Source organism: Elephas maximus, chromosome 21, assembly GCF_024166365.1.
Source record: "Elephas maximus indicus isolate mEleMax1 chromosome 21, mEleMax1 primary haplotype, whole genome shotgun sequence".
Classification (NCBI taxonomy): domain Eukaryota; kingdom Metazoa; phylum Chordata; class Mammalia; order Proboscidea; family Elephantidae; genus Elephas; species Elephas maximus.
In genome coordinates this window covers 8,944,986-8,972,677 of record NC_064839.1, presented here as the reverse complement: position 1 = coordinate 8,972,677, position 27,692 = coordinate 8,944,986, and the positions used below count along the sequence as shown (strand labels likewise).

The window sequence follows — 27,692 nt, the reverse complement described above, 5'->3', positions numbered from 1 at the left end:
GAGTACTCACAAAAAGTTACCAAAGAACCTCGAAGAATATATAGGTCTTTCCCCCACCACTCTAGTTCACATGGGGGAAGGGTTAAAAGTTAAAGAGGATGGATGTGGACCGACTCTGACATCCAGGGCTGAAATTTATGCACATTTAGGTTATCTAACTGCAAACAGCTCTTGCTTAGTGAAATGAATACTTATTAGAGTTGCTCTAAAATTAACTGTTTTCTTTGAAAACGTTTTTTATAAACCAGAAATCTATTTTCATGGAAAACATTCAGTGAGCTGACTTAATAAATTCTGATAAGGAAAGATGAAGGCATCAGCTATTCCGACAGAACGCTGAGGACTGTACCTCAATTTGCAGGTTAACTTTCCTTGTGCAAACCTTAGTACAAATCTCTCACAGGCTGCATTACCCTTTCGTTTAAGTATCACATCTGATAGTTGTTTGAATCGATTCAGACAAGTTAAATTTAAAAATATTAATACCTCTCAAATTTCCCATAATGCAAGTAAAAAAGTACTATCATTGGCTCTTTTTCCTTTTTCAGGAGGTATTACGTAATGCAGTTTAGGTGTTCTATTACACAGATTATTTTTTTACTGAGGCAAAATATATACATAACATTTGTTGATTCAACATTTTTTACTTATACAACTTGTTGCTGCTGTTGTTAGGTGCCCTCAAGTCGGTTGCAACTCACAATGATGGTTATGGATTGAATTGTGTCCCCTAAAATATGTCAACTTGGCTAGGTCATGATTCCTAGTATTGTGTGAATGTCTATCATTTTGTCATCTGATGTGATTTCCCTATGTGTTGTAAAGCCTATTGCTATGACGTAATGAGATGGATTAGTGGCAGTTATATTGATGAGATCTATAAAATTAGATAGTGTCTTGGGCCAATCTCTTTTGAGATATAGAAGATACAGGCAAACAGAGAGACATGAGGACCTCATACCACCAAGAAAGCAGCACTGGGAGCAGAGTGTGTCCTTTGGACCTGAGGTTCCTGTATGGAGAAGCTCCTAGAACCAAGGGAAGATTGATGACAAGGACCTTCCTCCAGAGCTGACAAAGAGAGAAAGCCTTCCCCTGGAGCTGACACCTTGAATTTGAACTTGTAGCCTACTAGACTGTGAGAGAATAAATTTCTCTTAGTTAAAGGCATCCACTTGTGGTATTTTTGTTATAGCAGCACTAGATGACTAAGACAGCGACCCCATGTACAAAAGAACGAAACACTGCCTGGTCCTGCACCATCCTCATGATTGTTCTTACGCTTGAGCACATTGTTGCAGCCATTGTGTCAATCCATCTCACTGAGGGTCTCCTTCTTCATTGACTCTTTACTTTACCAAACATGATGCCCTTCTCAGGGGCTGGTCCCTCCTGATAACATGCCCAAAGTACATAAGATGAATTTCGCCATCCTTGCTTCTAAGGAGCATTCTGGCTGTACTTTCATCATGTTATGCAACCATCTCCATTATGTTTCCAAAATTTTCAACTCCCTTAACGGAAACTCAGTGTCTCCTAAAGAATGACTCTCTCTTCCGCCCTCCTGCCCTGGTAACCACTAATAAACGCTGGTCTCCATAGCTTTGTCTATTCTAGATATTTCACGTAAGAACACAGAATATTTGTCATTTTGTGACTGATTTCACTTAGCGTAATGTTTTCCAGTTTCATCCATGTAGTAGCATGTATCAGGACTTCATTTGTCTTTATGGCTGAGTAACATTTCACCTTATATACATTTTTTGTTTACCCATCCATCTGTTGATGGACATTTAGGTTGTTTCCACCTTTGAGTATTTTGAATAGTGCTGCAATGAACACTGGTTTACAAGTATCGGATTGTGTTCTTACTTTGAATTCTTTTGGGCATGTACCTAGGAGTGGGCCTGCTGGGTCATTTGGTAATTCTATATTTGACTTTTTGAGGAAGCTCCAAACTCTTTTCCACAGCAGCTGTACCATTTTAAATTCCCACTAGCAATGGATGAGGGCTCCAATTTCTCCACATCTTCTCCAACATTTATTGTTTTCCATTTTTATGATCACAGAGATCCTAGTGAGAATGAAATGGTATGTCATTGTTTTGATTTGCGTTTCCACATGGCTAATGATGTTGAGAATCTTTCATGTGCTTGTTGGTCATTTGTATATCTTCTGACTATTCCTTTGCCCATTTTTGATTGGGTTGTCTTTTTGTTATTAAGTTGTAGGAGTTCTTTATATATTCTGGAAATTAAACACTTATCAGATATACGTTGTGGTGGTGTGCTGTTAAGTTCATTCCCACAGAAGAGACCCATAGGGTTTCCTAGCCTGTAATCCTTACCAGAGCACACCACCAGGTATCTTTCTCCCACGGAGCGGCTGGTGGGTTTGAAGTGCTGACCTTTCAGTTAGCAGCCAAGTGCTTAACCATTATACCACCAAGGCTCCTAATAAGATCTATTAAAAACTCATTGCAGCTGAGTCAATTCCATCTCATAATGACACTGTAGGACAGAGTAGAACTGCCCCACAGGATTTCCAAGGCTGTAAATCATTTTTTTTTTTAATGTGCTTTAGGTGGAAGTTTAGAGGTCAAGTTAATTTCTCATAAGAAAATTTATACACGTACTGTTATGTGACCCTAGCTGCAATCTCTATAACGTGACATCATATTTCCCCTTTCCACTCCGCGTTTCCCGTGCCCATTCAACCAGCTCCTGTCCCTTTCTGCCTTCTTATCCGCCTCCAGACAGGAGCTGCCCGTTTAGTCTCATGTATCTACTTGAACTAGAAGCACACTCTTCTATTTATTTTATGTTTTGTAGTCCAGTCTACTTTTGTCTGAAGAGTTGGCTTCGGGAATGGTTTTAGTTCTGGGTTAACAGAGAGTCCAGGGGCCATGTCTTCTGGGGTTCCTCTAGTCTCAGACCATTAAGTCAGGTCTTTTTACGTGAATGTGAGTTCTGCACCCCACTTTTCTCCTGCTCCTTCAGGGACTGTTTGTTGTGTTCCCTGTTAGGGCAGTCATTGGTGGTAGCTGGGCAACATCTAGTTCTTCTGGTCTCAGGTTGATGGAGTCTCTGGCTTATGTGGCCCTTTTATCTCTTGGGCTAATATTTTCCTTGTGTCTTTGGTGTTTTTCATTCTCCTTTGCTCCAAGTAGGTTGGGACCAATTGATGCATCTTAGATGGTCCGTTGCAAGCTTTTAAGACCCCAGACACCACTCACCGAAGTGGGATGCAGAACATTTTCTTGATAAACTTTGTTATGCCAACTGACCTACATGTCCCTAAAACCATGGTTCCCTGACCCCTACCACTGCTACTCTGTCCCTAGAGGTGCTTGGTTGTGTTCAGGAAACTTCTTAGCGTTTGGTTTAGTCTAGTTATGCTGACTTCCCCTGTATTGTGTGTTGTCCTTCCCTTGACCTAAGATAATTTTTTGTCTACTATCTGGTTAGTGAATACCCCTCTCCCTCCCTCCCCACCCTTGTAACATCAAAGAATGTTTTCTTCTGTGTTTAAACCTTTTCCTTGAGTTCTTACAATAGTGGTCTCATGCAATATTTGTCACTCAGCATGATGCCTTCCAGATTCATCCATGTTGTGAGATGTTTTGTGGATTTATCATTCTCCTTTATCCTTCCGTAGAATTTCATTGTGCGTACATACCGTAATTTTTTATCCATTCGTTTGTTGATGGGCACCTAGGCTGTTTCCATCCTTTTGCTATCGTGGACAGTGCTGTAATGAACATGGGTGTGCATATATCTGTTCAGGTGATAGCTCTTATTTCTCTAGGCTACATTCCAAGGTGTGGGACTGCTGGATCTTATGGTACTTCTATTTCTAGCATTTTGAGGAAGTGCCAAACTGATTTCCAAAGTGGTTGTACCATTTTACATTCCCACCAGCAGTGCCTAAGTGTTCTAGTCTCTCTACACTCTCTCCAACATTTACTTTAGCATTGTTGCGGTGAGATGGTATCTCATTGTAGTTTTGATTTGCATTTCTCTAATGGCTAATGATCCTGAGCATTTCCTCATGCATCTGTTAGCCACCTGAGGTCTTTGGTGAAGCGCTTGTTCATATTTCTTGCCCATTTTTTAACTGAGTTATTTGTCTTTTTGTTCTTGAGGTTTTGTACTATCTTACAGACTTGAGAGATTAGACCCTGGGTGGATATACTGTAGACAAAAAACTTTTCCCAGAGAGCAGGTTTTCTTTTTACCCTTTTGGTGAAGTCTTCCGATGAGCTTCAGTGTTCAGTTTTCAGGAGCTCCCAGTTATCTAGTTTCTCTTCTGGTGTTTGCGCATTGTTAGTTATGTTTTGTTTTCTATCTATGCCATGTATTAGGGCTCCTAGCGTTGTCTCTATTTTTTTCTTCCAGATCTTTATCGTTTTAGATTTTATATTTAAGTCTTTGATCCATTTTGAGTTAGTTTTTGTACATGATGTGAGGTAAGGGTCTTGTTTTTTTTCAGATGCATATCCAGTTATGCCAGCACCATTTGTTTAAGAGACTGTCTTTTCCCCATTTAGCAGACTTTGGCCTTTTTCAAATATCAACTGCTCATAGGTTGATGAATTTATATCTGAATTTTGAATTCTGTTCCACTGGTCTATGTATCTGTTGTTGTACCAGTACCAGGCTATTCTGACTACCATGGTGGTATAATAGGTTTTAAAATCAGATATGCGAGGCCTCCCACTTTGTTGTTCTTCTTCTTCAGTAATGCTTTACTTATCTAGGGCCTCCTCCCCTTCCATATGAAGTTGGTGATTTGTTTCTCCATCTTGTTAAAAAATGTTGTTGGAATTTGGATCAAGACTGCATTTTATCTGTAGATGTCTTTAGGTCGAATTGACGTTTTCACAATGTTGAGTCTTCCTATCCATGAACAAGGTACGTTTTTCCACTTATATAGGTCTCTTTTGGTTTCTAGCAGTAGTGTCTTATAGTTTTCTTTGTATAGGTCTTTTATATCTCTGGTAAGATTTATTCCTGAGTATTTTATCTTCTTGGGGGCTATTGTAAATGGTATTGATTTGTTGATTTCCTCTTCAACACCCTCTTTGTTGGTGCAGAGGAATTCAACTGATTTTTCTATGTTTATCTTGTATCCTGATACTTTGCTGAAATCTTCTATTAGTTCCAGTAGTTTTCTTGAGGATTCTTTGGGGTTTTCTGTGTATAAGATCATATCATCTGCAAATATGAATATGTTTACTTCTTCCTTACCAATCTGAATGCCCTTTATTTCTTTTTCTTGCTTTATTGCTCTCATTAGGACCTCCAGCACAGTGTTGAATAAGAGTGGTGATAAAGGGCATCCTTGTCTGGTTCCCATTCTCAAGGGGAATGCTTTCAGACTCTCTCCATTTAGGATGATGTTGGCTGTTGGCTTTGTATAAATCCCCTTTATTATGTTGAGGAATTTCACTTCTATTCCTATTTTGCTGAGATTTTTATCATGAATGGGTATTGGACTTTGTCAAATGCCTTTCCTGCATCAATTGATAAGACCATGTGGTTCTTACCTTTCGTTTTATTTATGTGATGGATTACATTGATTGTTTTTCTAATGCTGAACCATCCCTGCATACCTGGTATGAATCCCACTCGGTCATGGTGTATTATTTTTTTGATATGTTATTGAATTCTATTGGCTAGAATTCTGTTGTGGATTTCTACATCTATGTTTATGAGGGATACTGGTCTGTAATTTTAGTTTTTGTAGTGTCTTTACCTGGTTTTGGTATCAGGGTTATACTGGATTCATAGAATGAGTTTGGGAGTATTCCATCCTTTTGTATGCTCTGAAATACCTTTAGTAGTGGTAGTATTAACTCTTCTCTGAAAGTTTGGTAGAATTTTACAGCAAGCCATCAGGGCCAGGGCTTTTTGTTTGTTGGGAGTTTTTAAATTACCTTTTCAATCTTTTCTTTTGTTATAGGTGGTAGTTCTACCTTGGTTTGTGTTAGATTAGGTAGGTAGTGTGTTTCTAGAAATTCATCCATTTTCTTAATGTTTTCAAATATGTTGGAGTACCATTTTTCATAGTATTCATGTTACGATTCTTTTAATATCAGTTGGGTCTTTGTGATATTGCCCATCTCATCTCTTATCAGGGTTATTTGCTTCCTCTCATGTTTATTTTTGTCAGTTTGGCCAATGGTTTATTTATTTTGTTTATCTTTTCAAAGAACCAGCTTTTGCTCGTGTTGACTCTTGCAATTGTTTTTCTATTGTCTATTTAATTTTGCTCTAATTTTTATTATTTCCTTTCTTCAGGTGCCTGGGGGCTTCTTTTGCTGCTCTCTATTTGTTCGAGTTGTAGGTTTTTTTTTTTATTTTTTTATTTTTAACTTTGGCCCTTTCTTCTTTTTGTATGTGTGCATTTACTGATATAAATTGGCCTCTGAGTACTGCTTTAGCTGTGTCCCAAAGATTCTGATAGAAAGTGTTTTCTTTCTCACTGGATTCTATGAATTTCTTTATTCCATCCTTAATGTCTTCTATAACCCAGTTGTTTTTGAGCAGAGTATTGTTCAGTTTCCAAGTGTTTGACTTCTTTTCCCTGCTTTTTCTGTTATTGATTTCTACTTTTACGGCGTTATGGTCAGAGAAGATGCTTTGTATTATTTCGATGTTTTGGATTCTATTAAGGATCGCTTTATTACCTAATATGTGGTCTATTCTAAAGAATGTTCCATGTGCACTGGAAAAGAAAGTATACTTGGTTGCTGTTCAGTGGAGTGTTCTGTATATGTCTATGAGGTCAAGTTGGTTGATTGTGGCATTTAGATTTTGTCTGTCTTTATTGAGCTTCTTTCAAAGAAGCTTTCTGTCCTTCATCAAAGTAGTGTGTGGAAGCCTCCTCCTGTTATGGTGGAACTGTCTATTTCTCTTTTAAATGCTGTCAGAGTTTTATGTATTTTCGAGCCCTGTCACTGTGAGTAAATTTTTATTATGGTTATAACTTCCTGGTTTATTGACCCTTAAATCATTATGTAGTGTCCTTCCTTATGCTTTGTGGTGGATTTTGCTTTAAAGTCTATTTTGTAAGAGATTAATATTGCCACTCCTGCTCTTGTTTTGATCTTTTGAATTTTAGCTTGTTTTGTCACTAAGTCTAAGGTGTGTCTCTCATAGGCAGGAATGTAGACGGATCTTTTTTTTTTTTAATCTATTCTGCCACTCTCTGTCTCTTTATTGGTGTATTTCGTCCATTTACATTCAGTGTAATTATTGATAAGTATGAGTTTAATACTGTCATTTTGATCCATTTTTGTGTTGTTGTTACTTTGTTGCACTTAATTTTCAGTATCAACTTGTTTTTCTTTATGAATTTTCTTTTCTTCTTTTTCATTCTTGTTAATTTTGTATTTCTTGAGTCTGTATGCTTTTCTTTTTATTTTGATGCGTAGAATTGTTAGTTTCCTTTTTGGTTACCGTAATATTTATTTTTCTAAGTTTAAACTACTCTCTTGTTTCTTGATATTGCCTTTACTTGTTCTCCATATGAAGGTTCTATGATTACATTATTTAGTCCTCTTTTTTGTTTTAATGTTGTCATCTTCTGTATATTGATTTCTCTGTTTCCCTATTTTCAGTGTTTTAGCTTTGATTCATTTTTGTGACTTCCCTATCTGGGTTGATACCTGGTTATTCCATCCTAGGGTCTAGTCTTGGGTTGTTATCTGATGTTATTGATTTTCTAGCTGTATGACTCCCTTTAGTATTTCCTGTAATTTTGGTTTCTTTTTTTTTTTTTTTTTTTTTTTACAAATTCCCTTGACTTCTGTTTGTCTGGAAATGCTGTAATTTTGCTATCATATTTGAGAGACAGTTTTGCTGGATATATGATTCTTGGCTGGAAATTTTTTTCCATCAAGGCTTTATAGAGTTCATCCCATTGCCTTTTTGCCTGCATGGTTTCTGCTGAGTAGTCAGAGCTTTGTCTTATTGACTCTCCTTTGTAGATTTTTCATTTATCCCTAAACCCAGTGCCGTCGAGTTGATTCTGACTCATAGCGACCCTATAGGGACAGAGTACAACTGCCCCAAAGAGTTTCCAAGGAGCGCCTAGTGGATTTGAACTGCCGACCCTTTGTTTAGCAGCCATAGCACTTGACCACTACACCACCAGGGTTTCCCATTTATCCCTAGCTACTCTTAAAATTCTCTTTGATTTTTACAAGTTTGATTATACTATGTTTTGGTGACTTCCTTTTGGAATCTACACTATGTGTGGTTCATTAAGTATGTTAGGCAGTTATCTGTTCGTCTTTCACGATATCAGGGAAGTTTTCTGACAACAAACCGTCAATAATTCTCTCTGCATTTTCTGTTATCACCCCCTGTTCTGGTACTCCAATCACTTGTAGGTTATTCCTCTTGATAAAGTCTCAAATAATTCTTAGGGTTTCTTCATTTTTAAAAATTCTTTTATCTGATTTTTCCTCAAATAAATTGGTATCAAGTGCTTTATCTTCAATCTCACTAATTCTGACTTTCATTGCCTCAATTCTGCTGCTATGACTTTCTATTGAGTTGTCTAATTCTGAAATTCTACTGTTAATCTTTCTGGATTTCTGTTTGCTGTCTCTCTATGGATTCTTGTAGTGTGTTAAATTTGTCATTATGTTCTTATATAACCTTCTTGAGTTCCTCTGTAGCTTTGTCTGTGTGTTCCTTGGCTTGGTCTACGTTTTGCCTGATCTCCTTCCCGATCTTCTCAAGAGCTCTGTATAGTAATCTTTTGAATTCTACCTCCAGTAATTCAAGACCTTCTCTTCCTTTGGGAGGTTTCTTGGTTGTTTGTTTTGGTCACTTGCTGAAGCCATCATGGTCCAACTCTGTGTGATTTGATATTGACTGTTGCCTCTGAGCCATCAATAAGTTATTTATTTATGTTTGCTTACTGTGTCCTAGCTTCTTGTTTTCTTTTGATATGCCCAAACAGGCTAGTCATGTGAGCTACTTTGATTATTGGTATCTTTGAAACGCTCATGTCCTGTCACCAGGTGGTTAGAGCTGTTACTAGGTATGTAAGCCCAGGAGTCCGTTTCCTTTTTTGTGTGGATTCAGCTCAGGTGTTCAGGTCTTTTGTCACTGACTGTGTGGTGCAGACTCTCTCCTACAGTCCTAGATGGGCAGAGCTATGTAGGGGCGATTGGAGTTGGCCCAGTTATCTGGCTGTAGTTGGGGGCTATGTGCTGAGCAAGGTAAGGGGCTGACAGCTGCCCCTGAGTAGCTGGGTGGAGGGCATGTCCCTGTTCCCTAGAGTGTGTAAGTGGTGGGTTTTGCAGCTGGACTTTAGGCACCCAGTGTTGTCATCTGTAAGGACTGGGAGGCACCACTTATTTTGGACCCCTGTTGCAGGTGGCTAGGTGAAGTGGGTAGAGCCACCAGTCCTCAGGCCCCTAATGTAGGTAGATGAGGGCCCTGCTTAATGAACAACGCAGTGTCAAATGTCACAAATCTGCCACTCCCACTTAGCTGTTGCTGTTGAAACTAGGCTTCAGATATATACCCTGTTTTACTGTGCTAATGAGGGCCTGTGCTGTTGAAATGGGCCCATACTGGTCCAGGGAAAGGTGAAAGGCATTTAAAGGTCATGGACCCCTTACACATGTGCTTAGGCAAAGGGCTGTGTCTGCCCTGAGTTCCTGGCTTAGGAAAGCTCTCAGATTATTTTTTCCTGTTTGTTAATTTATTCTCTCTACAAGGCTGTGAATATGGCTTGGGGTGTGCAACAGGTCCCACTTCCGGCCCAGGGGGTGCAGCAATCACTGAAGCCGGACAGGGATCAGAGCAGAGCGGGGAGGGGCAGGTAAATGGGAGAGAGGTCTTTCCTACAGGTGGGAAAGGTTTTTGTGAACCCATGCAGTAGGTCAGATGCTTGCACTTAACTTTCACAGATTCAGCACTGTTTTCCCGATTCTGAAGGCTTGTACAGACTCTCTGCTGCTTAGTTTCTCCCGGTGTGGAAAACGTGTCCCAAGTGCTACTGCTTACCTCAGGCAGCACGCACTGGCCAATCCAGCCTGCAGGTGCTGGCCAGGTCAGGTTTGGCAAATCCTCGCTGCTTATGAACTGTCTCTCCCTCCCCTTGCCACTCAGTCTGATTCCTCAACTTTGTCTTTGATGTTCAGGGCTCTTAGTTTGCCATATATAATCAATTCACTCGTTTTTTTGGGTCTGTATTGTAAGAGGGACCATAGGAAGCATCTGACTCCTCTGCCATATTGGCCTCACCTCCCAAGATTGTAAATCTTTACAGAAGCAGGCTGCCACATCATTCTCCTGTGAAGCATCTGGTGGGTTTCAACTGCCGACCTTCAGGTTAGCAGCCAAATGCTTATGCATATATAAACCAAAAAAACCAAAACTGTTGCTTTTGAGTTGATTCTGACTCATAGCGACCCTACAGGTCAGGATAAAACTGCCCCATAGAGTTTCCAAGGAGCACGTGGTGGATCTGAATTGCCATCCTTTTGGTTAGCACTATGCCACGAGGGTTTCCTATGTATATACAGTTTCCCCCAATTTTCTCCTAAATCTGTAATTCGTCTCTTCACTTTATTGAGAAATACCTTTTTTTTTTAAAAAGTATTTTTTTGGCTGAAAATTTCTGCAGCACAATATACATCAGTGCAACAATTTCTACCCATACAATTCAGTGCCACTGATTACATTCTTAAAAGTTGTGCAACCATTCTATCCTTTTCTAAATTATTCCACCACCATGAACAGAAACTCACTGTTCCCTAAGCTTGCCCTCCAACTTTTCAAGTTGCTGTTGTCATCTTGATCACATATAGATAATTCTTTAAAAGAGTGCAATGCTCAAAGCAGACATTCTTTTCTAATTAAGCTGAACTGTTGTTTGATTTAAAGATGACTTCAGGGGATAGTTTTGGTTTAAGGCTTAAAGATTATCCCAAGGCAATAGTTTTGGGGAGTCATCCAGCCTTAGTGGCCCCAGAAAGACTGGATTCCATGAGAATTTGAAGTTCTATTCCTTATTCCGCCTTTTGATTAGGACTCTTTCAGTTCTTCTGGTCTTAGGGCAAAGGAGGTGGTTGTCTGTGGAAGCAATCAGACACGCATTCCAGTTCCTCTCAAGATTCCTGACACTCCTTCTTCCTTTGCTACTCCAGATGAATGGAGACTAATTGTTGTACCTTGGATGGCCACTTGCAAGCTTTTAAGACCCTGATAAAGTCCTGTGATGCACAAAAGTTTTTAATTTTGATGAACTGCAATTCATCTATTTTGACTTTTGTTAATCGCTCTTTAACAAAAGAGTGATTAACTAAGAATCCACTCTCAAAAATGAGATTCTGAAGCATTACCCTTATGTTTTCTTCTAAGAGTTTTATGGCTTTAGTTCTTACATTTAGATCCTTGTTCCATTTAAAGTTAATTTTCATATAAGGTATGAGGTATGGGTCCAGTGCCATTCTTTTGCATGTGGAAATCCAATTGTCCCAGCACCATTTACTGAAGAGACTATTCGTTCACCATTGAGTGGACTTGGCACTCAATATATCAATTAACCATAGATATATGAGTTTATCTCTGAACTCTTCATTCTACTCCATTGGTCTATATGTGTATCATTATACTAGTAGCAGATTTGATCACTCTAGCTATATAGTATGTTTTAAGATTGGGAAGTGTGAGTCTTCCTACTTTATTCTCTTTTTTCAAGATTGCTTTGGCTGTTTGGGGCTTTTGGCAGTTCCATGTAAATTTGAGGACTGGCTTTTCCAGTTCTGCAAAGAAGTCTATTGGAATTTTGGTAGGGACTGTGCTCAATCTATAGACTGATTTGGGTAGTACTGACTAGTGCTACCAAATACTACCCAAAGCAACATTTATTGGAAGATAGTATTAAGCCTTCCACTCCATGAACACAGAATGTCCTTCCATTTATTTAGGTCTTGCTTAATTTCTTTCAATATCATTTCATAGTTTTCAGGGTACGAGTCTTTCACCTACCTGGTTAATTTTATTCCTAGGTATTTTATTCTTTTAGATGCCATTGTAAATGAAATTATTTCCTTAATTTCCTTTTCATAATGCTCATTGCTCATGTATAAAAACTCAACTGATTTTTGTGTGTTGAGCTTATACCCTGCCACTTTGCTGAATTCATTTATTGGCTCTAGTAGCTTTCTTGTGGATTTTTGAGATTTTCTATGTATAGGATGCCATCTGTGAAAAGGGATAGCTTTACTTCTTCCTTCCCAATCTGGATACCTTTTATTTATTTATTTTTCTTGCCTAATTATTATATTCTTTTTAACTGACTGCCCTGTATGTGCCTGTTAACTGATATAAAATCAGGGTTGGAATACCTCCTTACTTTTTTTAGAGGCTTTTCAGCAGCCTGGCCAGATCTTGGTGGTTTTTATGTCTGTGTCAATTACCGAATTACCTAAGGACTTCTTTCAAGGTCTTGGTACTACTACAGTGGAAACCATATTCTTCATCATGGGTTTCAGATGGTAAAACAGAACTTGAAGGACATATAAGACAGTATGTTAGGTGTCATCAACACTAGGCTTAATTATGCAATATAAACTTATGATTCTAAAATATTAGGAAAATAGCTTTTTGTGTAGATTATATTTTTCTCAAGGGTAATTTTCTGTTCTTCCTTTTAATTTTTTAAAATAAACACTCGTTGCAATTTTTCCTTATCTACATTAGTGTTGCCTGCTTGCCCAATTCAGTTCAATAATGAATTTTCACATCGTTTTTTATCCATTTCTTCAGACATTAAATTTAATAAACCATTTCCTTTAATTTTAGTTATTTTCTTATTAAAACCATGAGATATTTTCCCTTTGAGCAAAGTAAGTAAAGGACTGTAAAATACATATCAAATGCTGAAAATATGTCGTTTTTCTATCTGTGGTATGAGAAGCGTGCAGGATATTATCACTATCAGGTGTGAAAAGGAAAAGCCACATACACAGAATTAAGAATAGAATGAGACTGTAAGAAGGTGTCAGATAAATACATCAGTTTTCACCAGTAAATATCTGTTAAAGCAAAGCCTGGCATCCTTTAAAGCATAGGGAGGGAAAACAGTGCCAAGTCATTCACTCAGCCAAAATAAAGGTAAAGAAAATATTACTTGGCTTATACCTGGGTCAGAAAATTCCTAAGTGGAACAGGGAAAAGCCTGAGATTTTTTTTCTGGTTGAAAAGATTTAAAAAAAAAAAAAAAAGCTAAAGGCACCTTATTTTACTACATGTATTAAAAACCTGTAGGTAGTTAAAAGTTGAAACATTTTTTTTCTCATCACAAGGTATCTGTGGGAACATAAATAAGGAATTTTCCTTTATAGCAGGGCTTTGGCGAATGTGTTTCTCTTATAAGTAGCTTGTAATTTATTTTTTGAGAGCCCAAACTTAACAAGTACGTGATTGTGCGGTAAAAGTATCGAGTAAGACCTGTTTAAAAAACCCAAGTTTTAGAGACAGCTCGTTTATTCCTACATCATATATTTACTATGTGACTCGTATAGGACTTAACACAGATCACTCACCAACTACAGAACAGACTCAGTCAGTGCTAGGATTAAGCATCGCGTGCTAAGGAATAACAGAAGGTGTACCCATCCCTGTGTCAAAGAGGAGCCAGGAAATGCTTCTCAGAGGATGCTGTCTGAGAACCGAATGGAAGGGACGCTAAGCTGAAGAATTCTTTCATCTCTCCATGTACCAATAGTTTGCCTGCATCAGGTGGGAACATATAGCCAGCAGAGCTATTCAACTCATCGCTTAGCTCAAGTGGTAGGTAAAGAATATCATGCGGTAGGGACATTCTCCCCCTTAGTCTCACACTGGGTTGTACCTAATATAATAACACTTTCTACTATGATTGGGTGGCTGTGATGTCAAAGCACTATGAAGAAGTCCCTATTTCTACAAATGGGCGCATATTTGATATATGGAATACTTGGGGAGTCACTGTACACTTGTTTCTTTTCAGTTGTCAGAAAACAGTGATCTATGATATCAGTGGGGAAGGAAAATGATGTATGTGAAGGAGAGTCCAACAGGATGTGAGTTTCAAAGAAAGCCATAAATGGATGAATGGGAGGCAGATGTAACACCTCCAGAAGAGCTCGAGGAAGCTGTCATGTTAGATTTATCCGTGTGAAAGCAGCTCAGCATGCTGGCCTATGTGTCTTTCTAAATGACTCTGTTCTCCATATAAGAGTGATGGCTTATGTTTTAAGGTAAGAAGAAAGGGGGCATTTTTGGTCTTAGAAGTACAGGCTGCCTTAAGCAGACAGCCTAGCCTATCAAATTTTCTGCTACAATGTGAGGGTAAAATGAGTGAGTTCAATTTCAACGTTTTAGAATCTTTGCTTGACCATGGACTGAAAGAGGCACAGAGTGGGTCAATGAGAAACAGGAAGAGGATTGAGGGATGGGAATATTTAAAACACTGGGCAGAAAATATCTCAGTAACCAAGTTACTCTTCACCTCTGACAAATCATCTCTTTATTTTCATACTGATGTAAACTCACACGGGTTTGACAGGCAGTCACATGCATGTTGTAGTGGGTGTGGTGACACTTCACCCAGTCCCTCCTTCAGGACTGAGGCATTCTTTCCCGAGCTGCCCCAAGTGTTGGCTTTGAGAGATTAGAGCTCGGTTCCTCCCGGAAATTGCTCTCAGCCAAAGGTTGCTGCCTTGCCCAGCCATAGCCTCTTCCTGGGGATCGTGGCATGCAGTGTCTGACTGGAGTGGAAGTACAAAGGCCAGGCTCCTTTGCCTAAATTTGGATCATCTTTGAAGGGCCATGTGTACAAAGATGACCTGGTTCTTGCCCACAGGGGTTTAGAGCCTATGGTGCCAGGCACTAATCTACACAGTCAAGTGCAGTCCATTATTATAGTTGTCAAAATAGTAGCAGGGTGAACAGAAGTAATGGAAAGAGTGGTCATTCTCCCAAGGGTATGAGAAAAGGTTTCACAAAGAAGGTGATCCTTGAGGAGAGAAACTTTTTAGAAAGGTACTTAATTTCTAGCAAAGATTTCTTGAGCCCTAAAAGATACTTTAATCATTTCCAAAGAGTAACGACAATTTGATCATGACCTGTAACAACTGCTTTGTGTATAACTACTTATTGTGCAGAGAATATTGACAGAAGTATTTACAACTGAGAGTTAAGTTTACTTACCGTTATCTTACGGGGGCAGTCATTAGAACAGAGACCACTGAGAACTGTGGAAAAATAAAGAACAGGCTACTATCACTGTTATGTTGTCAGCCTCTATCTGCAGTGAGCCCACATTCCCCCCTAAAATCCATTAATATGCTCCACTGGTTCATGATCACAGGCAGAAACCCATACAATTTCTTAGGTCTAAGCAAATTAAATTTCTTTTGTCCACTTTATACCAATATTTCAAGTCTTTATTAAGCTATCAAGATGCTGCAGTTTTATGAAATATATAGGCAAGATAATTATGGTTATATCATATCGTACCTACCATTGGTTTTTCAACTGGTTAGCTAAATTTCAAGGATGACTTAGAATCTGACGGAGAGATATCAAATGCAAATCAATTAAAATGTATTCTAAGAATAATAAATAGAACAGTTGTTGCTGTTATGTTGTTAGGTTCAGTCAAGTTGGTTCCGACTCATGGCGATTCTACGTACAACAGAACAAAACACTGCCCAGTCCTGCTCCATCCTCACAATTGTTGCTATGTTTGGGCCCATTGTTGCAACCACTGTGTCAATCCATCTCATCCAGGGTCGTCTTCTTTTTGCTGACCCTCTATACTTTACCAACCATGATGTCCTTCTCCAGGTACTGGTCCCTTCTGATAACATGTCCAAAGTACGTGAAACAAAGTCTTGCTATCCTTGCTTCTAAAGAGCATTCTGGCTATACTTCTTCCAAGATAGATTTGTTCCTTCTTCTGGCAGTCCATAGTATATTCAATATTTTTCACCAACACGGTAATTTCAAATGGATCAATTCTTCTTTGGTCTTCCTTATTCCTTGTCCAGCTTTCACATGTATATAAGGCAATTGAAAACACCATGGCTTGGGTCAGGTGCACCTCAGTCCTTAAAGTGACAGAATTCTTCAAAAATGCAGCTCGAGGGTTTCATTTTTTTCTTCAGTTCTTTCAGCTTGAGAAATGCCGAGCGTGTTCTTCCCTTTTGGTTTTCTAACTCCAGGTCTTTGCATATGTCATTATAATACTTTACTTTGTCTTCTCGAGCCACCCCTTGAAATCTTCTGTTCAGCTTTTTTACTTCATCATTTCTTCCATTCTCTTTAGCTACTCTACGTTCAAGAGTAAGTTTCAGAGTCTCTTCTGACATCCATTTGGTCTTTCTTTCTTTCCTGTCTTTTTAATGATTATTTTGCTTTCTTCGGGTATGATGTCCTTGATGTTATTCCACAACTTGTCTGTCAAATCTATTTTTGGGATGGTCTCCAAATTCAGCTGGGATACACCAAGATCGTATTTTGGTTCTTATGGACTTGTTTTATTTTTTTCAGCTTCAGCTTAAACTTGCCTATGAGTAGTTGATGGTCTGTTCTGCAGTCAGCCCCTCGCTTTGTTCTGACTGATGATGTTGAGCTTTTCCACTATCTCTTTCCAAAGATGTAGTCAGTTTGATTTCTGTGTTTTCCATCCAGTAAGGTCCATGTGTATAGTCACTGTTTATGTTGTTGAAAAAAGGTATTTGCAAAGAATAAGTTGTTGGTCTTATAAAATTCTATCATGTGATATCCAGCATCGTTTCTATCACCAAGGCCATATTTTCAAATTACTGATCCTTCTTCTTTGTACTATAAATAACCTATTTTATACCCAATGGATAGGTAAAAAAAGTAAAAGGAATAAAACTATATGTGGGAAAAACAATAAAATCAAAGTAAAATGTAAAAACTAAGAAAAATATTTGCAACACAGATCACAGACTAAGGGTTAATTTCCCTAACACAGATCACAGACTAAGGGTTAATTTCTTCAACACAGATCACCATACAGTTACAAATCAAGAAAATGGAAAAGCACAAGGACTGTTCATGGAAATGAAAATGCAAAAGGACCTTAAACATGAAAAGATGCTCAGCTTCACTCACTACAAGAAAACGCAAAGTAAAAATGAGACAATTTTTCACCTATCTAACTGGCAAAATTTCAATAAGTTTAATAACCCATTGGGCTGGTGAAGGTAATCGGAAATATATATTCTCATATACTGTGGGTAGAAGAAGAACCCTGGTGGCACAGTGGTTAAGAGTTCAGCTGCTAACCAAAAGGTCAGCAGTTTGAATTCACCAGCCACTCCCTGGAAATCCTATGGGGCAGAGTTCTACTCTGAACTCTGTCCTATAGGGTCTCTATAAGTCAGAATCGACTTGATGGCAGGGGGTTGGTTTCGTAGACGGAAGCGTAAACTGATACAAATTCTACGAAGGAACAGCTGTTAAAATAAAAAATACTTATACTATAATGTTCAAAACCGGGCAGAATGAATCTATGGTGCTGGAAATGAAAACAGTGGTTACCTTTGGGGGAAAGATTAGTAGCTAATAATGGGGCATGAGGCTGCTTTCGGGGAGCTGGTTATACTTCTTGACCTGGATATGATTGTGTGTGTGCATTCACTTTGTGAAAACTTACAGACCTGTGCACTTTTGTACACTTTCTGTACATAAGTTTAAGTGCTACAGCTGCTAACCAAAAGGTCGGCAGTTCGAATCTGCCAGGTACTCCCTGGAAAGTCTATGGGGCAGTTCAATTCTGTTCTATAGGGTCGCTATGAGTCAGAATTGACTCTGGGGCAGTGGGTTTGTTTTTTTTGGTTTATGTATACACATATATACTTTAACTCTTTGTATGTATTATTTATTAAGAAAACAAATTTATTAATTGAAATAATAAGTATAATGAGTACATGGTCAGCTGGGCACTGCCATATGCTGGTGGAAATGTGAATGCCGAAAACTTTAGGGAAGGTAATTTGGTATTATCAATGAACGTTAAAAACCCAGTCCCTTCAACTCAACAATTTCATGTTTAATAAACTAGAAGAGTAATGGCAAAATATTAGAAACCACCTAAATATCCACTAATAGAGATAAGGCTAAATAAATTATGGAAAATATCAAATATTATGGAATGATATGGAGACATTAAAAGAATGATGAAGACCTGTAAGCGCTGTTTGAAAGGGTGTTAATACTCTCTTGGTAAGGTAAAAACAAGATGCAGACCAATGTGTTAGTACGATTCTAAGGAAAGAGGTACATGTGTTGGATGACACTCACAGATACGATGCGAGCAACAGAAGACAGGCACGATGAAGACGTACTGTGTTATTCCATTAACATGATGTTAAGAAACAGGGAAAACTAATCCATGGTGACAGAGGCCAGAATAGTGGTTACACCTTTGTGGGGGTACTGACGAGTTAGGGGGACATGAGGGAAACTTCTAGCGTATTGGATGTATTTTATCTTGATCTGGATCTGATTATAAGGGGGTATACATATGTAAAAATTCACCAAGATGCATCCTTTAATTTTCTCTGCCTACCCATTGCTGCAGGCTTCCTTCTACTGTCTTATCAACTCATACCTCGATGAATATAATTCCAGTCGGTTACTCTGGGATTGGCTTCTTTAATTACGAGCATATATTTTTTTGCCTCTGAACATTTCTAAAAAATTCATCTTCGTAATGTACCCATTTTATCATAATCTCTCTCTGATGAAGAATTTAAACAGTTATTGCAGTTACTACGTAACTGACAAAATCTTTTCTTTGCCACGGATGCCCATTTGTCAATATTCTCTCTTGTTAATATTCCACAGCAGGAAGGCAAGCCAGCCTCTACTTACCTCCTGTTCCTTCTCTCTCACTGGGATCATGGCCTCCTGCCTGCAATGTTAAACCACTACCCATTTTGCTCTTTCTAAATGTTCACCAACTTTCAGGGTCTAAGTCCTCACCTATTATCTTCACAAAGCCTTCACTGACATTAAAAATGTTATAATACATGTAATTCCATTCAATATTGGAGTATAAAGTACTTTTCACCATTCTTTAGCTTTTTTACATACACAAGTAGAAACAATCCTGTTGACAGTAATAAATCCTTGCTAAAAAAATGGACAGATCCTCACCGAAAAAAACCAAAAGACTAGTAGTACTTAAAAGCCAAGACAGTAATGTGCAATATGGGAGAACACAGAGGAGCACAGTGACTGGGAAGTGCTAACAAACAGACCTGCTTCCAAAACTGCATCTGCACACGTACGTACGTGTGTGTGTGTATGTATACCACGTTATTAAACAGATTTACTGAGATCTATTCACATACCAGAGCATTCACTCATTTAAAATGTACAGTTAGTTCCATGGTTTTTAGCATATTTGCAGAGTTGTGAAACCATTTCCGCAGTCAATTTTGGAATACTTCATCACCTCAGAAAGAAGCTCTGTAGCCTTCAGCTAGCACCCCTCAGTCATCTCATCTCCCCAGCCCTCAGCAGCCACTGATCTACCTGGCAGAGGGCCTGACACATGAAAAACAATAACCATTAGCTTATGTGCTTTTTTTTTAATTCTGAATTTTATTAATCAGGATTCCAGGATTTTAAAAAAGTATCTGTTTTTATTGCTGCAATCTCTCTTGGTGTGCTTGACACCTTAGAAACGTGCAGAAGTGAGGAGAAAATGCTCAGTGCTCACGGCATTTGTATCTAACAACTGGCAAAGAGCACTGCTTTTTAAAAATACCCTTCCAGACTTCATGAATGTTTTACAATAGGTTGCCTTAACTTTTGTAATCAGAAAACAAAACAAATACCAAACCCAAACCTTACCAGTAAAAAAAGAAATCATGCTTTAATGTTCTCTTGCATATCAAAAAAAGTAAAAAGGCAGACTGTGATGGGGTTTCTATAAATGTCACCCTGAAGTTACCATTTTAAGACTCCACAATGTCAAGCTTATGAACAAGTAAAAGGTACCAACAGTCTATTACGTAAGTGCAAGAATGTAATTTCCCCAGTGATATCAGAATAAAAATTTCATCATTTATACTTTAGTCAGCAAAAAAAAACTTCACACTACTACATGTTCTAAGGCTGAATTTACGGTTACTAAAAGCCTACTTTCTAAAAGTGGGACAATTATAATTTTGAGATAAAAGTAAATGGTTACGAGTGAAGTAAAACATTTTCTCCTTAAGCAGCTACAATTGGGAAGGTGGCCAAAATACACAGAGGGCCCAGATGGGTAAGTGAATTTCAACAGGACAGATATCTGTGTAGGATCTCCACCGTCTGCCATTTGTGTGGTTCACCACTGTAAGCCTCCTGAAGGTAAGGGCTGTTTTGGTTTTTCTGTTAGTCTCTCTTGCTCATTTCAGGTGCCAATAAATGTTTTCTAATTAACTAGCTGATCCTGGCTAAACCAGAGCCTAATTTCTAGAGGTTTAAAGATTCTTAAACCATCTTATATTTAAATTATATATTATTAGTATTTATAATCAAATTACTAAATTTTATACCGATTTATTATAATACTTTATAATGCGAGCTCCTTGGAAACTCTATAGGGCACTGCTACTCTGTCTTATAGGGTCACTATGAGTCGGAATCGACTCTACGGCACTGGCTTAATGCCCTTTTGATTAAACTGTTTTTAAAAGCAATTTCTAATACCTCTAGACTTTTACAGCCAAAGTCTTTTAGAAAAGATTAATGAAATACATAACATTGAAATTATTTATAGAAGATAGCCTATTCACAGAATTAAATGAAAATTAATAATTAAAATACTAAAAGAGCTATGTGAAGTACTCCTTATTAGTAGATAAAATTAGTTTAAAAACAGCTAATGGGATATGAAATTTGTTTCCTGCAAAATGATCATTCTTAGGATTTTATTTCCTGTCAAACCCCATTATACGTTATATAAGCCCGTGTGTTCTTACAGGTATTTAAAGTGTAAATACTGGGTGTCTCTAGCTTTGTGGTTCAGTTTACATTACTTTACACAAATGTTTAAAACAAAACAAAAATAAAGCAATAATCATCCATAAATACCGTAACACCAAACTGATGTGTGGTGGGTGGGGGTGGGGAGGAGTTTAACAAAGTCAAAGCTGTGAAGGTCAGCACTGGTGACGGCTTTCGCAGTGTTTAAAAAATCCTTGGCTGAATCACGGGTGACTGTTGAAATTCATGCTCTGAAAATGTCTTTAAATTTTTGTTTCTTTAAAACACACAAACACACAAATACAAAACTAGCATCATACTCTTCTACCAGTAGCTCAAGCTCTGCCTCCACGTGGGAGAGAAAGAGGCCCCTGCCAGCTATTCATGCCATTTAGACAAACTCTTTTGGACCCTATATGGGAAGATTTTTTCTCTTCTATTGATCACTGTTATGGATTGAACTGCGTCCCCCAAAAATGTGTGTCGACGTGGCTGGGCCGTGATTCCCAGTATTGTGTGATGGTCCACCATTTTGTCATCTGATGTGATTTTCCTGTGAGTTGTAAATTCTGCCTCTATGATGTTAATGAGGCAGGATTAGAGGCAGTTGTGTTACCAAGGCAGGACTCAATCTACAAGATTGGATTGTGTTTAGAGACCATCTCCTTTGAGATATAAAACAGAAAAGTGAGCAGAGACTGGGGGACCTCATAGCACCAAGAAAGCAGCTCCACGAGCAGAGCGTGTCCTTTGGATCCAAGGTTCCTGCACAGAGAAGCTCCTAGATCAGGGGAAGATGGATGACAAGGTCCTTCCCCCAGAACCGACGGACAAAGAAAGCCTTCTCCTGGAGCTAGCACCCTAAATTTAGACTTCTAGCCTCTTAAACTGTGAGAGAATAAATTTCTCTTTGTTAAAGCCATCCATTAGTGGTATTTCTATTACAGCAGCACTAGATAACTGAGACAATCACCTATTTTTCATTCATTATTTTTTCTTAATTATATAAATCACATGCTCTTGGTAAAAAACTTAAACACGTAAAAAGTAAGTGATGTCTTAAGTAACTTTTGATCCTGTTCTGTATACATACAAACATATTAAATATATTAGACGTGGCAGGTATATGTTTTATACATACACAATTTTTATATATGTATACGCGTATTTTTATATGTATGTAAAAATACATACATTTTAATAAACTTATATATTTATTTTAAAACTTGTGATGAACTCAGGAGAGGCTTGATCTTTAAAAATATACTTGGCTCTAGGTAAATGTTTCAAAGAATCTTATAGTAAACACTGTCAAATGCAACATATTTGTCTCCCTTAATTCCCTAAATCTCACTGTAATGATGAAAAACAAACCAAAAATGTGTAGTCATCAGTGGCAGACATGTTGAGAAAATTTGGAAGGATATTAAGTAGGTGAAGAAGGCTGAGGAAAAAGTCAATTAGTGCTGACCAGGTAAGAGAGTCAACGGGTCAGGGTGGGTGGATTTCTGGCAGACCACTGGACAATCTAATCTAGTCTCTGGGCAGCAGCGGCTGAGAACAAGGGCAAGCGACAGTGGGGCTGGGAAAAAAGGGGAACGGAAGGATTCTGGGACCTGGGCCAAAGGCTTATCAAGGGGATAGATACCATCTGTCATTTGGTGGGTGCTGTGGATTGATTTCTGTTGCCCAAAAATATGTGTTGTAAATCCTAACCCCCAAACCTGTGGTTCCAGTCCCATCTGGAAATGGATTTCTTTGTTATGCTAATGAGGCAATATTATTGTTGGGTGTGTCTTAAATCAATCTCTTTTGAGATATAAAAGAGCACATCAAGCAAGCAAAGAACAGTCAGGCATAGATGGGGGAAGACAGATGCCAAGTGAAGATTGCCAAGGAATAGAAGCTGAAAATAGACAAGGACTTTCTTCCAGAGCCAACAGAGACAGGAAGCCTTCCCTTAGAGCTGGTACCCTGAATCTGGACTTCTAGTCTCCCAAACTGTGAGAAAATAAATTTGTTTGTGAAAGCCACCCACTTGTGGTAATTGTTACAGCAGCACTAGATGACTAAGACAGTGAGCCTCGCTAACTAAGTGGAAGATTTGCTTGTTCTTCTAGGCAGTGTCCTGAATCACTTCAGAGTGTAGCTAAAGAAACAAACATCCAAATCCACAGGGTTAAATAATATAAAAAGACCCAGCAAAGCATGATTATCCAACAAGCTCTGCCTCCCTGTAACTCCCTTTTTCTCCTTCCCACTGGAAACCCCAAGTCTGTTAAAACTCAGAGCCTGACAATCTCCTGGGTGAGGCCAGAGGAGTAAGTCAGGGGCTCTGGGAGTGCCCCTAGCTAGTGCCTCTCACATGGCGGTGGCTGCAGTGTTCCCCTTCAAGGCGTTACTTCTGCTGTGTTGTCTGAGGATCTCCATAGCTGCCATCTCGCTCAAACATAGCTCCCACCTTCTGGTTGCTCCCAGGCTGTGAGGCCCCAAGGAGCTCCAGCATGGGGAGGGGGAGAAAGGAAGTGGTGGCCACTGTTTCTGGGTGAGACTGCAGAGTGAACACAGGGGCTTTTGCCACCCCCATTACCTACCAACACTGATGTTTCTCAGAACCAGAAGCAGAAAAATTCTCAGGGACGTGACGAAAAACAGCTGCTTCAAAGAGGAAGGACCAAGGTGAGCAATAATATAAACGGTCTTGCTTAAACTGGAGAGAGTGCAGGTAAAAAGAGAATTTGAGAGACTGCTATACTATTTGTAACAAATGGATCAATGCTTACAAAATTCTATATTAGCAAAATTGGCATTAATATGTAAGGTCAAGAGAAAGCTCTTTTACTGCATACAAGTACTCAGAAAATACACTAACCTGTAAACAGCTTTCCTGAAAATGAGGAAGGACTCCAAAAGGGATGGGGATTAGAATGAAGAAAGGGAGAGATGTGGAATGTAAGAAAAATGGAGGCTGTAAAACTAAGTTTAAATAATCACTGATAATACGGTTGGGAATTGTTAAGAAGGGGTTTTAAAACAGAAAGTGTAAAAGGTAAAACAAATTTAACCATCTGAAAATTCGCTTAAGCATTATTTCAACACAGCCTGGAGGCAGGAGAGCAGACAGAATGCTTCTAAAGGTTCCGTCTTGTCTGGGGGGTGAAGATGAATACACTGTTATGCTGTTAAAAGTGCTCAGGAAATGCAGGGTAATATATGCTTGTCAGAAACCCCAGGTAAGTATTTCCCACTGCCATCCAGTTGATTCCGGCTCTTTGCGACCTGATGGGACAGAGTAGAACTGCCCCATAGGGTTTCCAAGGTTGTAATCTTTATGGAAGCAGACTGTCACATCTTTCTCCTGCAGAGTGGATGGGTTTGAACCATCGACCTTTTGGTTAGCAGCTGAGCGTTTAACCACTGAGTCACCAGGGCTCCTCTAGTTAAGTACTAGTGGAACGGAATTAGGATGTAGAATCCCCAAATTTAGCTGACAGGAATAAGAGAAAAAAAAAAAAAAAAATAGAGCTAGGAACTAGCCTGGATTCAAGGCTGTAATCTGCAACGCATGGGCCCTGTCTGCACACAAGTACTCAGAGAGTGTTCTACGGACATGGTGGTGCGGGAACCAGCAGAGCAATGGCAAGGACGGTTTTACCTTTCCCTAGCCATGTTAAGTAAACCCTGGTGGCTAGTGGTTAAGAACTACAGCTGCTAACCAAAAGGTTGGCAGTTCAAATCCACAAGGTGCTCCTTGGAAACTCTATAGGGCAGTTCTACTCTGTCCTACAGGGTCACTGTCAGAATCGACTCAATGGGAATGGGTTTGTTTTTTTTTGGTTTTAGCCATATAAACAGGCTGAAGTACCTAACTGAATACAGTGATATTTAGTACAAGCTGGTTAGAGCATCAGAGTAACAAAATAATTTTAAAGCAAAATCAACTCTGGACAGTGTAGATGGCTTTGAAAGAGTAATCATGGACTAGCAAGTACCTGACAAGGCAAACAACAACTAATAATCAAAGCAAAGAGGGAAGGGCATCCCCAAAACGACTAGGTTATTTTTTCTCAAATGATTGCTTTAAATTGGTATCGTATTTCCCATGACCTTTCTATAATGTACATTATTAATATTTATGTTAATATTTTTAATGCAAAGTTATTCTGTTTTCTAAAACCAAAACCTCCAACACCAAATTGCTACCTCTAGCTCTCAACACTCCATGCTTGGAGATGCTTTTTCCCAGACAGCAGTGCTACTTAGAGAGCAGGTCCACCTCATAGGCTCTGACATCACAGGCAAGATTCCCAGGCTCTCAAGAGTCTCTTAGGGTTTTCAGGTTTTGTTTTAACTTTTTGGAGCCCTGCTGGCACAGGGGTTAAGAGCTCAGCTGCTAACAAAAAGGTCCACAGTTTGAATCCACCAGCCGCTCCTTGGAAACCCTATGGGGCAGTTCTACTCTGTCCTACAGGGTCACTATGAGTTGGAATCGACCTGACAGCAATGGGTTTTTAACTTTTTACCATGAAAACTTTCAAACATCTACAAAATCAGAAGGAACAATAATGACCCCTTGCACATGTCACACAACTTCAAGAATCACCAACAACAGGTGGGTGATCTCATTTCATCCATCTTCCACATCTCACTTCCTGGGATTAATGAAAACCCCAGACATGTTATTTCATTCTCAAGTAGTTTATCTCACTATTTAAAAGAAACAAGAAATCTACTTTTCCCTGAGAGGGAACATAGTATGTTTATATGCATTCTACTACTGTAGTTATAATTTATTGTCTGCTTTACAGATATAAACTGTGATAATCTGTTAGGACAAACTGTTTTTTATTCAATAGACAAGTTATCAAGGGCCTATTTTACACTAAATGTTATCAGGAGCAGTATACACAGTTGCCCTGGAGTTAACTCCAACTCGTGGCAACCCCATGTGTTTCAGAGTAGATCTGTGCTCCACAGGGTATTGAATGGCTGATTTTTCAGATGTAGATTGCCAGGCCTTTCTTCTGAGGTGCCTCTGGATGGACTGAAACTTTCAACCTTTTGGTTAGCAGTGCTGAGCATTGACTGCACCACCCAGGGACTCATCTATCTAATCAATCTATCAATCCTATCTATCCATCCATGAATCCTATCTATCCATCTATCAATCCTATCTATCCATCCCATCCATCCATCCATCCATCCATCCATCCATCCATCCATCCATCCATCCATCCATCCATCCATCCATCCATCCACCCACCCATCCCTCTATCATCTACCTACCTACCTACCTACCTACCTAACCTACCTACCTACCCTACCTACCTAAACACCTACCCACCTACCTACCTCAAACCAAAACCATGGCTGTCGAGTCACGAGACTCTATAACACAGAGTAGAACTGTCCCATAGGGTTTCCAAGGAGCGGCTGGAAGATTTGAACTGCCAACCTTTTGGTTAGCAGCCTGTGCTCTTAACCAATGAGCCACCAAGGCTTCCCATTAAGACATAGGAGAAACAGAACATGCGCAGTTTGACTCTGATGTAGAGTTAAGTTTTCTAACAACTAAACTAATGAATGAGAGAAGTCTGTGTTGCTCTCCAAGGAGACTCACTCTCCCTCACTGTAAGGTGTCCAAGCAGAAGCCGGCTAGGATGCTGCATTAGGTTGGATTTCGGTAAGATGCCTCCTGAGGCCTTTGCCATCTCTCAGATACCTTGATTTTGTTTTTTTAACTTAAACGTAATGAATAATTAAACACCAAGGAGGGACTGTTGTTAGGTCCTGTTGAGTTGGTTCCAACTCATAGCGACCATATGAGGGACTAAGGACCCTAAATTATATGTATGCATTTTCCGATACAGTCAATGATCGATAATGATTAATAATAAATAATGAATAATAAATGTGAAGCTTCTGTTTCACACTGACAACTGCCTCTCTCTTGAACATTCTATTATTATTGTCTCACCTGGGAATAATACCTTTTGTTCTGGATCCCTTATCCCTGTTTGGAAAATCCTATGCTCTGATTTATTTCTACTTCCCAGCACTGTCTCCAGAGTCAAACGTGGAAAACAACAGCATCACATGCCTGCACACTAGTTGGCAAATCTGTGACAAATATAGAAAATCCAATCACATCCTTTTTTTAAGAGCACACAACGAAGAATTCTTAGTATAAAAGTGGTTTGAAGCCTTGAATAAAAGAACCTGTGGAGTGCAGGGGGAGCTGAATTTGTCCTAACACACACAAGCTAATGTCTCTTTCATGTGAATCTTTCTTAGCTCCTCAATGCCTAACATCTGTTCTGGACGCGTTCCTCCTCAACATGCACAGATGCACACACAGACAAGCCACATTCAGATGAAGATTCTTAAAGAAATCAGTAATACACCTGTGTTTCTCTTAAAGGCTTGAAACTTAACAGTTCCTGTAAAGCACAGTGGCAGGACTCTAATCAAGGACACAAGCCCTACAGCTGTCGCGTGAGACACAAAGAAAGCTACACTCTGAAGGAGAATTATTCATCTGAACTTAATGTACACATTTGAAACAAATACCATTATTCCAGGGTTATTTTTACATCATTCCACTAGGGTAATGAGAGAGAAACCCTGTTTTACCAAGTGCGTGTTACTCTTTCTGTATGT

At 39.0% G+C, this 27,692-nt stretch overlaps 1 protein-coding gene across 1 annotated transcript in view; it reads right to left on the bottom strand.

Moving 5' to 3' along the window:
• The window catches only part of ITFG1 (integrin alpha FG-GAP repeat containing 1), a 244,290-nt gene that overhangs the window by 43,481 nt on the left and 173,117 nt on the right, over positions 1-27,692 (bottom strand). The window contains exon 13 of the mRNA XM_049864307.1: positions 15,228-15,271. Within this exon, the coding sequence (XP_049720264.1) occupies positions 15,228-15,271 (44 nt within the window). The remainder of the gene's footprint in view (positions 1-15,227; positions 15,272-27,692) is intronic.